Source organism: Ambystoma mexicanum, chromosome 2q, assembly GCF_040938575.1.
Source record: "Ambystoma mexicanum isolate Mex_15411 chromosome 2q, UKY_AmexF1_1, whole genome shotgun sequence".
Lineage (NCBI taxonomy): Eukaryota > Metazoa > Chordata > Amphibia > Caudata > Ambystomatidae > Ambystoma > Ambystoma mexicanum.
The window spans coordinates 1292017940-1292030736 of NC_090924.1; the positions used below are offsets into that span (position 1 = coordinate 1292017940).

The window sequence follows — 12797 nt, forward strand, 5'->3', positions numbered from 1 at the left end:
CCAGTATAATACAGCATTTCACCTTGGATATTCCCCCCAAGTATAACCCTGGGCTTCCCTACCCAGGTGATGCTCCCTCGCTCGTCCACCCCCAGGGTTGGGACTTGAGAGCACCATCCCTTCCCTGGCCACCTGAATAAGGGATTGTTGAGGTCTACTCAGGAGAATATCCTCAGGTTTCTCACAGTTAGCGTTATGGTCGATGGGTGGTCGGGGCGTCCCTTCCGTCTTATGCTTCAGCGAGGAGTTGATTTAGGGGTTGTGATTTTCTCCCTTGGAATCCTGATGGGTCTGTTTCCTAGTCGTTTCCTCTTGTTTCCAGAGCAAAGAGCCAGGTTTTGAGTCGTTTTCTGAATTCCAGGTGATCCTTTGTGTTGCAAATGTTTTTTGGTAGGTGATTCCAGGATTTTGCTGCTAGGTGAAAGAACGATTATCCTCTGAATGTTCTTTTATTGTATGGTTTTGGTTCTAAGCTAATGTCGGTGCTTGATCTGAGTGGTCTTGTTGAATGGTAGACAGTTATTTTCTCCTTTTAGGAACTCTGCTCCTTGGCCATGGATTGCCCTGTGTGTTCTGCACATCATTTTGCACATTATTCAGTGTTTTATTGGAAGCGAGCGTAGCGGTTTCAGCGCTGGGATAATGTGTTCTCTTTGCGGTAGTTTGGGCAGAACTCTGACTGGAGTGTTTTGGATGCACTGCAGTTTTTTTAATAGTCATTCTGGCATTCCTATGTATAGGCTGTTGGCATACTCTATTCTATACATGATGGGTGCGATGATGGTGAGTGGTTTGTGGGTGAAAGAGTGGAATGGTATGATCCTTTTTACTGCGTGTAGGAGGAAGAAACATTTCTTGATTATGGCGTTTATTTTTGGCTTCAGTGTCAGTCCATTGTCCATTAAAACTCCCAAGTTCTTTGCTGTCGTTGAAGGAGTTGGCTCTGATCCCAGTTTCGTCAGCCATGAGATGTAGAGATTGTTTTCCCCCGTTTTTAGATATGATCATTATTTCTGTTTTGTCCGGGTTGAATTAGAGGCTGTTAGTGTTCATCCAGCAATAGAGTTCTTGTAGGCATTCTTCCAGTGTTGTTTCCTTCTTGTGTGTCTTGTATTTTGTAAACGATCTGTGTATCATCAGCGTAATTGTAGCAAGTTAGACCATGCTTTTTATTGAACTTGATTAGAGGCATCGGGTATATATAGAAGAGCGTTGGGGAGAAGGAGGATCCTTGTGGTACTCCACATGTGGATTGCCTTATAGCGGATTTGAAAGGCTTGATCCATACGGTTTCTGTTCTGTTTGCTAAGAAGGATTTAATCCATAGTAGGGCTAGGTTGGTGATTCCTATTTCTTCCAATCTCTTGATCAGGATTTCATGGTTGACTGTTTCAAATGCTGCTGAGAGATCCAGGAGTATTAGAGCTGTGTTTTTGTCAATGTCTGCGTTAGTCTTAAGATCGTCCCAGAATGAAAGCAGCATGGTTTCCGGTCCTCATCGGTCTGAAGCCTACTTGTGCTTGGTCCAGGCTATGAATTATTGTGTTATTCTATAGACTCGTATTTCAACTATCTTCGCTGTGTAGGGGATGCTGGAGATGGGTCTACGGTTGGCGAGGTCCTCCACATATCCTGCTGTGTCCTTCAGGAGTGGTTTGATGAATGCCGATTTGAAGGATTGCAGTACTTTCCCTGTTGAAAGTGATTGGTTGAAGAGGTTTCCTGTAGTATTCCATTGGCTTTCTTTGTTTTGTATGAGGATTGACTTCTGTATGTCCGGGGGGCATGGATCCATGGGGGAGCCTGATTTGTTGCTATTGCTTACCAGCTTGACAAATGTCTCCACTGATATTTGGGTGAATCTTTGGAGTTTGTTCTGGCATTCCTCAGGTGGCTGGATGGGTTGCATGTTGTAGTTGCTTGGTCTGTTTTGTATGATCTTTTGTATGGTGCAGATTTTGTTTTTGAAGTGGTCTGTGAGGTCGTTGCATAGTTTCATCAAGAGTATTGGTGTGTGTTTCCATCCGGGTGGGTTCCTCATTTCATTTATGATATTAAATATTTCTTTTAGGTGTTGGCGGCTTTGGTGATTCTCTAATCATAGTATTTCTTTTTGGCCTTATGGATTGCCTTTTTGTATGAGCGGATTTGTCATTGGAGTTGTAATTTCTTCGCCTGATCGTTATTTTTCCTCCATTCTAGTTCAAGTTTTCTGCTCTTTCTTTCCATGGTGTTGAGTCTGGTTAACCATTTTGCTGTAGCTCATTTGCGCGATGGGATGAACGGTTTTTCCTTGGAGATTTCGACGATTGTTCCAGTGATCCAGTTATGAAGTAGTTCTGTTTTGCTGTGGACGTCTGCTTTGTCCAGGGTCGGTGTAGGAGGTTTGTTGATTTCTAGTTCTGCTGAATTGCTATCTTTGATGGCCCTCCAGCTCCTTTTCAAGGTGGTTGGCAGTTTATCGGTTTGTTTGTCTATCATCGTGGGTAGCGTGATTAGAAAGGGGATGATGAGATGGTAGCTCCAAAGTATCTGTAGTGGAGGCTTCAGGGTGATGAGGTTTTTTTGGCAAAGATTGTGTCTAGCGTGTCTCCCGCCATGTGGGTTGCTCCTGTGACTATCTGGTATAGTTTCATTGTCTTCAGTTGTTTAGCTAGTGATTTTTGTGAGCTAGCCGATTGTTCTTCAAACCAGATGTTGAAGTCTCCTAGGATTATCAGGTTTTCTTGCTCGATGGCGAGATTGGTGATGGCTTTAGTGAAGGCTTCAGTGAAGGCATCGACAAAGGTTGCATTGTATGTTGGTGGTCAGTATACCAGAAAAACAGATTTTTTGTGGGGGTTATTTGGCAGGTGAATGATTAGGGATTCACAGTTTTTGATGTTTAGCGGTTCATCGGTTTTGATTTTTAGGTGTTCCTTGTATGCTGCCGCCAGTCCTCCTCCTCTTTTTTGTGTTTCCTGTTTGCTTGTGACCACTTGAAGTTCAGGGATGCAGGTATATAGTGTGTTTTTGTAATTGTCGTCTAGCCATGTTTCGGTTATGAATAAGATGTTGATACCCCTGTCGGACAGGAGGTCAAAGATCCCTGTGGCATGTTTGGACATTGATCTAGCATTAATTAGGTTGCAATGGATCTTTCCTACGTGGTTGGCATTGTTTCTTTTTTGTTTTGTCTTGTGGTTGTTCTGTTGAAGTTCTTCTGTGATGTCAAAAATTGGTAAGTGGTCTGTGTAACCAACTTCCTCGCTGAAGCGGTCTGTTAGATTGATTCTTCGGTTGATTAATTCTTCAGATTCTTCATTCTTCTGTGTTTTGATGTGGTTGCTGTCGCTGCTCTTGTGTTTTTGTGATATAGGGGGTGAGGGCGTTGGTTTCGTTCCTTTCTGTTCTCTGGAATTCTCTTCTTATTTTTGGGCGGTGGGGTTCTACTGTGTTCTTGGGGTGCCTGGACAAGAGGTTGGTGTTGAGGTGTTGAAGCGGTGAGGCATTTCAAAGATACAGTGTTATCTATAAGGATTTTTCTCATCTTGTGATGTTTGTTCTGTTTGCTGGAGTGTTTTTAGGTGTGTGTTCTGTATTTGTGGGCGTTTCTGCAGGTTGAGGGGGTGTATCCGCTTGGATTGTTCTTGTTCCGTTTCTCTTCATCAGTGTCCATCTCTGTTATGGTGCATCTTGCGGTTCTTTGTGGTTGGACAGTTTTGAAATTTCGGTTACAGGGGCTATAGCCCGCCTGTAGGACCTTGTATGTTTTGGGTGGTGTTGATTCTTATCCTCTTCTGTCTTTTCCGTTGCTTATGATCTAGAGGTGGTGGCGAATGTGGACCTTACATGCTTTGGGTGGTGTTGATTCGTATCCTCTTGCGATGTGATAGTGTAGTGAACTTCTGCGGTCTTCTATCTTGTATGTTGGTTATGATCCGGAGCTGGTGATGAATATTGAGGCTGCTGATGTGGGTTGGCTGAGATGTCTGCGTAAGAATGAGTTTCAGATGTTGGAGTGGTTCTGGTTTGGGTTGTTCTATGCTGCGGGTAGTTCGCTCAGGGTTCCGGGTGTAGGGCAATCAGTGGATTACATTCCTGGCCTTCTTCCGACCGGGGGTGGACGGTCTAAGCCGGGCAGTGTCTATGTACTAATCGTTGGTGTAGAGTAGTGCAGTAGGTATGAACTCTGGGTTTCCTTAGTTGTAGGATGGGTTTGTATTTAACTGGGACAGTGCCTCAGCTGTAGGTAGTTATTTCCAGCAGTTAGCTGGGTGAACCAGGACAGTCGGAGGACTACAACTCCCCCCTCCCCCCACCAAACCCCTGTTTTTTTAACCTTTAAAATGCACCTGAACAAAAGTTAACCCTGTACCCCACCCAAAAATATGCATTTGATGGACATTTTTTTAGATGGAAATGGTTTTCGATGCAAAGACCAGATACCTTGTCTTCGCAGTGCATAATGGTGGTACGAGTTATGGTTGCTTAGCTTACCATAACTAGTGGATTTCAGGGTTTTTTCAGTTTTACTTGTAACCATAACGTCCCTTTTTAACAAAGATTTTTCTGTGAATTTCATGGGTTTTTTAGAATAATTTTCTCCAATTTAGAAAGTTTCACCTTCAACCTCTGCCATTCCCCATGTTTTAGCATCATTTCCAACACTTCTATACACTTTTTGCAACTTTTTCCAGTGTTTTGTTTTTGGACAGTGTGACGGCATGGTGACGGCATGGTGACGTGTTCGCAAACGCACTTTACGAACTGGTCCGTGCTTTGCAAACAGTTCAGAGCTGCATTTTCTGCTAATCTAGGAACTTTTAAGCTCAAAATTATACAGAAAATACTTTGAAGAATATCGGGAAAACTGCTATTTATCTTAAAAATGCTTCAAAAGACAATCAAGAAGACAAGGAAGATGAGGTAGAAATTCCTCCCTCTAACACCCAGAGAGAATCATGGATGTGGCAGTTCTTCACCACTGTTGGAAATGTACCAAATGCTAAAGCTGCCAAGTGAAATGCACGGAGTGTCGTGGACAACATTGGCAGTACTCCTACGGGATCACCTCCGTGCGGCGCCACACCAAATCCGACCACTGCAATGCTCTGAGAAAGGCTGTTCCTTTCTTAGGAAGTAGTAGGCTGTCTTGCTCTACCTCATCTTCCTCAACCAATGCTGTAACCACCAGCCTACTTCTGTGGGACACGAAATCCCACCCGCTACCTTGCAAGCGATCAAAGAGGCTGTTGATCCATATCTTTCAAAAACAACTGTACTGTGTATGTCCTGCAACACACCACTCAGCACGGGGTAGCAATTTCAAAGTGCTTTTGAAGCTGTAATCGAGGAGCATGAGAAACACTGCCAACACGCGTGCAACATCTTCCCCTGTCCACCTGACCCTTCATATGTGTGGTAAGTGCACCTTCCCTCATTTCCATCCCCACCTTACTTTCTGGCGTCTACTACATAAAAAATAAAAAACAAAGAAAATTGAAAAAACGTATAAAAAAAAGGTTCCTTTAGGAACGAATCACAGTTAAAAAAAAAATAGGAAAAAAAGAAGCTTATAGAATCCACCTACCTTTAAATATTTCAGTAAAGTAGTTAGATTCAATAAGATTCTCCAACATTCCCATTAGAATGTCCTACTATGCTAATGGTATACTAGAGAAAAAGAAAAAAACACAGAAACAAATTTCTGTCTGAATTCTTCTGTCTAGTATACATTGAACACCATAATCCATTGTCGTTTATAACTAGCCACGGTTTCTGCATTCCCTTTTATAGCCCATGCCTTATTAGAAAACCGGATTGCACATAAACACCATCACACAAAACAGCCCTTCTACTCTTTTTACTGTTATGTTTGTAACACTCCCTCATTACATGTTTTAAACCATTCACACATATATCCACCAATCACTTAAAAAATCTCTACATATAGCCTATCAACATGTTAAAATTCCAACTGCTACTTAATGTTCCGCACCTCTTTTGCATCTACATTTCCCATACGTATATCAAAAAAACTGTATGTACATAGGGCTCATAAAGGCACATATGCATTGCCAAGTGACAGAAGTGCTTAAATAAAAGGAGCAGTACGGAGGGACAAGTGTTCATGGGAGCCCAGGAGGGAAGTGCCAAGGATCACAAGATGGGAGGCCACTAGTTAACTGCTGGGGCAGAGGAGGCCCAAGGGTGGGGTACATCTTAACCGTAACGTCCCTTTATTTTCTGTCAATTGAATAGGTTTTTATAAGTGAAAATGTTTCATAATGTTACATCACTGTTTATAAGTTATTAATAATTCCTCTTTTAACATATATGAAAGAACTATTAACCTCCTTTAACAAACATATTTCTTGCAATGCATACTTAGTGAGTCGTTATCAGCAGACTATACCCCAATAGGCAAATCAGAGAAGACATTTGTCCTTGCCGAAGGCCAGGCCCTCTGCCCACGGCAGAAAAGTTCTATCACTATTTTTTGTACTTAAGTTTCGACAAGTTAAACATGAGACAGATTTCCAATAGCATCGTTTCAGGAAATTGATGATGCTCCGCTCACAATTTTGCTGCAATCCTCTTCAGCACGCCGGCCCTGCAGCCGTAAGGAGATTTTCTTTTCCCCATTTAAACCTACAGCTTCGGCCATGCCGCATGCCCGCAACTTTGCTGTAAACCCACCCAGCACTCCGGGCTGCAGTCTCGAGCATATTTATTTTTCCCATTTAAACCTACAGCTTCATCCATGCCGCATGCCCCAATAAGTAAATCAAAGTAGGCATTCATCCTTGCCAAAGGTCAAGCCCATTGTCCATTCACCAAACTTATATCACTATTCTTTTGTGCCACTGCCCACGGAAGAAAAGTTATCACTATTTTGTGTACTTGCGTTTCCACACTTTCCAAAAAATAAAACGCAGGACAGATTTGCAAAAGCATACTTTTAGGGTCCTTGCTGATGCTCCTTGCGCAAGTTTACTTCAGTCCTGTCCAGCACTCCGGACTGCAGCCGCAATCAAAATTCCTTTTTCCATTTCAACCTTTTTCCATTTCAAGCTAAAGCTTCAGCCATGCCGCATGCCTCAATAAGTAACACAACATAGGCATTCGTCCTTGCTGAGGGTCAGGTCCCTTGTCCATACACCAAATTTATATCACTATTTTTTGTACTTACATTTGGACACTTTGGAAAAATAAAACACAAAACATATTTGCAAAGCCATGTTTTCAGGTCCTTGATGATGCTCCTCACGCAGGTTTGTTTTCATTCAGTACAGCACTTCAAGCTGTAGCCGCAAGCAAAATATTTCTTCCCATTCAAACCTAGGGTTTGGTCATGCTTTATGCCCCAATAATCAAAGTTCACGATTAATTGCAGTGTTAGGTAATAAAGCCGTCTTCAAAACCATTCTTGATGCAATATTTATTGTTAGAACTCAGCCGACACGTAATTAAGGCATATGGATTGTGGGCCAGTCATTGCTGTGTGGTTGTGGAAGTCCAGCATCCAATCCCAATAAATTGTATCCCTATGGTCGCAAATCAGGGTGATTTCAAGGGGTGGCATGGTGACCGCGTGGTTCGGCGTGCTTGGTAAATCTGCGAGAGTCACAGTGATCTGTTGATGCAATCCTGTGCAGCAATTCAGGCTGTAGTCACGGACAGAATTAATTGTCCCATTCCAACCTATCCCGATTTTCAAAAACCTCATCACATAGCCAGTACCTGGTGGCATGCCCACCTTAACCCCATTGCCAGTCTTTCATGGTTATGGGCAGTAGCCAGATTATCCTAGTCATGGTCATGACTCAGACAATCTGGCCACTGCCCATGGCCACCGGCTATACCTCAGTCACCAATGGTATACCGCTATTTTGTGTACCTACATTATGACACTTAAAAAAAAAAATAAGAGACAGACACATTTGCAAAACCCTGCTTTCAAGTCCCTGCCAATGCTCCTTGCACAACTTTCCTACAAATCCATTCATGTTTTATTTTTTGTAAAGTATCAAAATGTACATGCATAAAATAATCATATAACTTGGCTCCCAGTTGGCAAAACCCATTCAGACTTTGTAGAAGAATTTGAGGTAGGGTCTATAATCTTTCTAAAATCTATTGTGCACATTCGTCAAATGGCAACATAGTTTTAACCCATCTTAAAATGTTAAACCCCCCCTCTAATTTTACCCCTCTAAACAAAATCTTACCAAACTTTGCAAAAACATTCAAATATGGGTGTTAAATCTTTTTGCAAACTTCTGTGCAGATTCATTAAACGGCACCAAATCTATAAGCCTTTCAAATATTTGAGGACCCCCCCCTCTAATTTTGTTAGTTCTTGGCCAAACAGCACCAAACATTGTCTAGCATAATATCACAGTTTCATTTAGTCGCGTCTAAGTTATACGCCATGCCAAAACTGCCTTTCACCAACCCTGTCATGCAAAGATGTGTATGGATGACCACATTACAGAGCTGTCCCCGAACTGTTCGCGGACATCGGAGATGAAAAACAGCTGTTTTTGTGGCTTTTTATGCCCATATCCAATCCCATCCTCATCACCTCTCACGTCTCCAGAGATTGTTTCATTAGTTTGACAATTGCTTTTTAATGTTTATACTGAGCCGTCCGTGGATCTGACATGGCAACCATTTCAAAAATATGACGCACCTCATGCTTTTCACTATCCAATCAGTGGGTGTGTCCAATGTACGCAAACCTCACGCCGCCCTCTGGACCAATCAGAGGCCTGCCCGTGGACCGAACAGGGAAGTAGGTCCACGTACTGAACGCAGATATCCCCAATTTCTTTTTACCTACTTTTTGGCTGCTACTGGACAGATTTACATCAATTTACAAAAGCATGCTTTCCTGCCTCAAATTTAGGGAAAATCCATCCAGCGGTTTGGGCTATAGGCATGAGCAAATTCTTTTTCCATTGCATCTATGTGAAAACCACACATTTTGTGACCCCCCCCTATAACTTTGCCCCCTCCCTCCATGGAACCTCACCAAACTCTGCAGAAACATTCAGACGGGGCCATATACCCTTTCTGCAGAGGTCCGTGAGGATTCATCCAGGGGGAGCAAAGATCTAAGCCTCCCAAAAAGTGCTCTTCCTATGGGTTGAGCAACTTAACCATAACTACACAGCCGCTACCGCAGGCCGTGTAATATATAGGAAAGCCAATTTGAGCCAAGTCACACATTCCACAACGCCACCTAGTAGCCATTGCTAGAAGTTCACCCCTAGTTCTAAGCCACAACAGCAAGGCATTGTGGGTAGGCAAATTAGCTTGTATGCAAACCTTTTTCTCCAGGAAATTGTCTTTGTCTAAGAGGGCAGGGCTACTTTTAATGAACCCAAGATGGACATTTGCAAGAATGCCAGGACAGTTGCATACCTGGCGTCACCCTTATTATGGATCATCAGTGCAGTATAATCCTGACAGCCCTGTGATTGGAGCATTTGACCATGTTTTCACAACACCAAGAAAGTTTATGGTGGGTTTAAAAAGGTTTGAAAAGACCCCTTTCACCTGAAATGTGAAAGTAGAAAAGTACATTTGAGCCAAGTCAAACATTCCACAATGCCACCTAGTAGCCATCGCTGGAAGCTCGCCTCCATTTCTGAGCCACAACAGCAAGGTATTGTGGGTATGCAAATTAGTTCAAATGCCAACTTTTTTTCTCCAGAAATTGTCTTTGTCTTAGAGGGCAGTGCTACTTTATACATAGCGTAATCAACCCAAGACAGACATTTTGCAAGTCTTGAAGTTCAAACCTTTTTAGAGCCACCATAACTTTCTTGGTGTTGTGTGTTTGTGCGTGACTTATATACATATATATTAGATTCTACTGCATCTTGAGAACAGCTAAAGTCTAATTCTCTGTTCATTCCTTTCAAAAATAATGTTACCGTTTTATCAATCCAGTACATTTCGCTTTCATCTAATCTTTGCAAAAGGTCTCCACCTCTCTCTGGGATCTTTACTACTTCTAATAGCACACATTTTAGTTGAGACACTGTACTGCTGCTGGTGCTTTCCCATGTGGATGTTCAAATATTTGACCTGTGTGTCGTCCACCTCTGCTTTTGCTTTCCTAGCATTTTTGCCGATTTGAAAAATACAACAAGGGCATTGTATTCTGTAAATCTAAGATCAAACATTCAAATTGCAACCTACTAGCCGGGCCATAAAAAAGTCGCTTGCAACCTTACTTCTATACATGCACCGAGCACATAATATCTTACTCTCCAAGAGTCAATTATCACTAGCCAGTGGCAAGTGTAAATTATATGTCCATTTGAACACTTGTTTACACTTTATTGAAACTAAGTAATTGTTAATTTGTATTTATCTTTACTTTTCAGGGGCTCATGTGTACTGCTTGTCAGACACGTGCAGACCAGCACGTGGTGGGACGAGCACTTATCAGAAGAGAGCAAAAACTTTCTCAAACAGTGCACAGCAGAAGAATACAGAGCGCTCACAGCCAGTAAACTCAACCCATTGAAGGATGAGTCATGGCCACTTCAGGAGTGGCAGCCAGGTTTGTTTTGAGGAGTTGTCAGACTTTGCCAGTTTTGATATAAACTGTTTTATACTGATTTGGTAACATTCAATCTCATAGAGAATTACTGCCAAGCCCATCTAATTTGTGCCTGCTCTATGCTCACAGAACCGGTGTGGTCTCCATAATATCTCTTGTTTTCTAATTATTGCTCCCATTTCCACCTAAGGCCATTTTATCATGCAGTGAGTGTTCAAAAGAAGACTCTGCGGAGTAGCTAAAATTGCTATGTTTTTACTGTTTTTCTAACCACTGCTGCTGGAAAGCTTTTCCATTTACTTCTATAAGAAAATATTTTCCTCTGTTACCGATCAACCCTGCACCACTTTCCAGTAGTTTATCATGTATTTTTGTTCTAGGACTGCTCTTCGACTAAGACATGTTTGTCTCTTGCCCTGCTGAAACACTTCACATTGCCCATTTCCCTTGAACACCAACCTCCACTAAGCCCTGCGAAGGATTGTCATCTGGCAAGAGTGTAGATGCCCTTCATTTTTTTATTTTTATTAATAATAAAATGATGCAGGTAATTCCTCCCAGAAAAGGTGGTCGGCTAAACAGACACCCCTACAAGAAAGCTCCATGGCAAAATCACAGTGAACTCCTTTCCCTCCATCTCCTGATATGCTTCTCCTGCTCGCCATTGGCATAGAGCAGGTCCAAAACTCGCAGGTGCCCTTTTGACTTCTGTTGTGGTACAACGTCATTGTAGACAAAGTCTGTATTTGAATCTGCACCACTGATACAAAATACATAATCATAAATAATAGGATAATCTCTAATAGTAATCCATAACTGGGTTTTAGTACTGTGACTGATAGTTCACACAATTATTAAAGGCACATCCTATTTGTATCGTACTCGTGTCAGCATGTGTGCTCAGGCAACTATGAAAAGGCTATCTGTATTCTAGCCAGACTGCCTGTCTCTGTTCAGCCAGCAGGACAATAGACAGGAAAGCTGTGTATATTTCTTTGATCTCTTGGGAGGTTGGACCATACATCGCTAGCTGACGAAAGTCTCAGCAGGAGGCCTTGTGGGAACCATGCTTCAAAGTGTCACTCCCATTAAAAAAAAAAAAGGGCCAGCCTCACACTGAGATGAATGTCCTTTGATGCTGCAAGCAGAGGAGCAGCATTAGAGCAGTCCGACTGCAAGCAGGGGAGCAGCATTAGAGTAGTCCGACCGCAAGCAGGCGAGCAGCATTAGAGCAGTCCGACAGAAGAGAAGGAACTGGAGGAAAAGTTCTGTGGATTTCTCTTTCCTTCCTGTCTCCTCCACTTCCTGCAGAGCAAAGAACTTTGGGTATGATGCAAGAAGGCTAAAGACACTTGTCACCTTGCCAGGCGTTGGACCCCTGAAAGCAGGTTTGCTTTTGTTGGACCCCTCAAAGCAGGTTTGCTTTTATCCAATCTCATGTGACCTTTTATAAGGAAGATGTCGCCCACGCTTTCTTTATTCATCTTGGACTCTTAAGGGTTCGTTTGGAACCTGTTGGGAGAGCTGTCCTTTTCAAAGCCCTCTGCCATTGATGAAGATGGGTGTTTCAAGGCAGAGAAAGCTCTGCTCCCTACCCATCCCCACTGAACATTGGGGTTTACTGCTGTTGGACCAAGACCCGCACTCTCTGCCAGCTACACCATTCCCCAGTCTCCTTACTGGATGTAAAGGTTTCCTGCAGGATCCGGCCTCTGGAGACCTGGAGTGAAGAGGAAAATTACTAATCTTGTCCCAGAGCTCCTAGATTGGGACTTGCAGCACCAAAAGGAGCCAAGTAGAAAATTCCTATGTTCTGCATCTTTGAACTGTCCTTGCACGAGTCGACTGTGTTTGTATGCCTTCAAATCACTGGGGCGCTTTGTGCTGCATTTGGCACTCTTTTTGAACTTCTTTGAACTGCTGTTATGTATTTATTGAACCGGCTCAAATTTGCATCGTACGAGCAGAGCACACACCTGTTCAGCTCGAAGACCAGCTTGTCTCTGCCGACGACTTTGAACTATCGCCTCTTTGAACGATGGATCGAACCACAGGGATCACCACATCGAATCACTCCGCACCCTGACTGAAACCTCTGGAAGCATCATGTCAACTCAACCCAGCGATAACCATTGTTTCGAACTGGCTCAACATTTGAACAGACCTTGGTGGGCTCACTGAACTTCATGGCTCAAGTGCCGCCTTTAAACTGCATGGAGCTATGCTTCAAACCCGA

At 42.9% G+C, this 12797-nt stretch overlaps 1 protein-coding gene across 1 annotated transcript in view; it reads left to right on the forward strand.

Moving 5' to 3' along the window:
- MRPL3 (mitochondrial ribosomal protein L3) overlaps positions 1 to 12797 on the forward strand; it is a 440961-nt gene that overhangs the window by 30065 nt on the left and 398099 nt on the right. The window contains exon 2 of the mRNA XM_069648722.1: positions 10383 to 10561. Coding sequence (XP_069504823.1) covers positions 10383 to 10561 — 179 coding nt within the window. The remainder of the gene's footprint in view (positions 1 to 10382; positions 10562 to 12797) is intronic.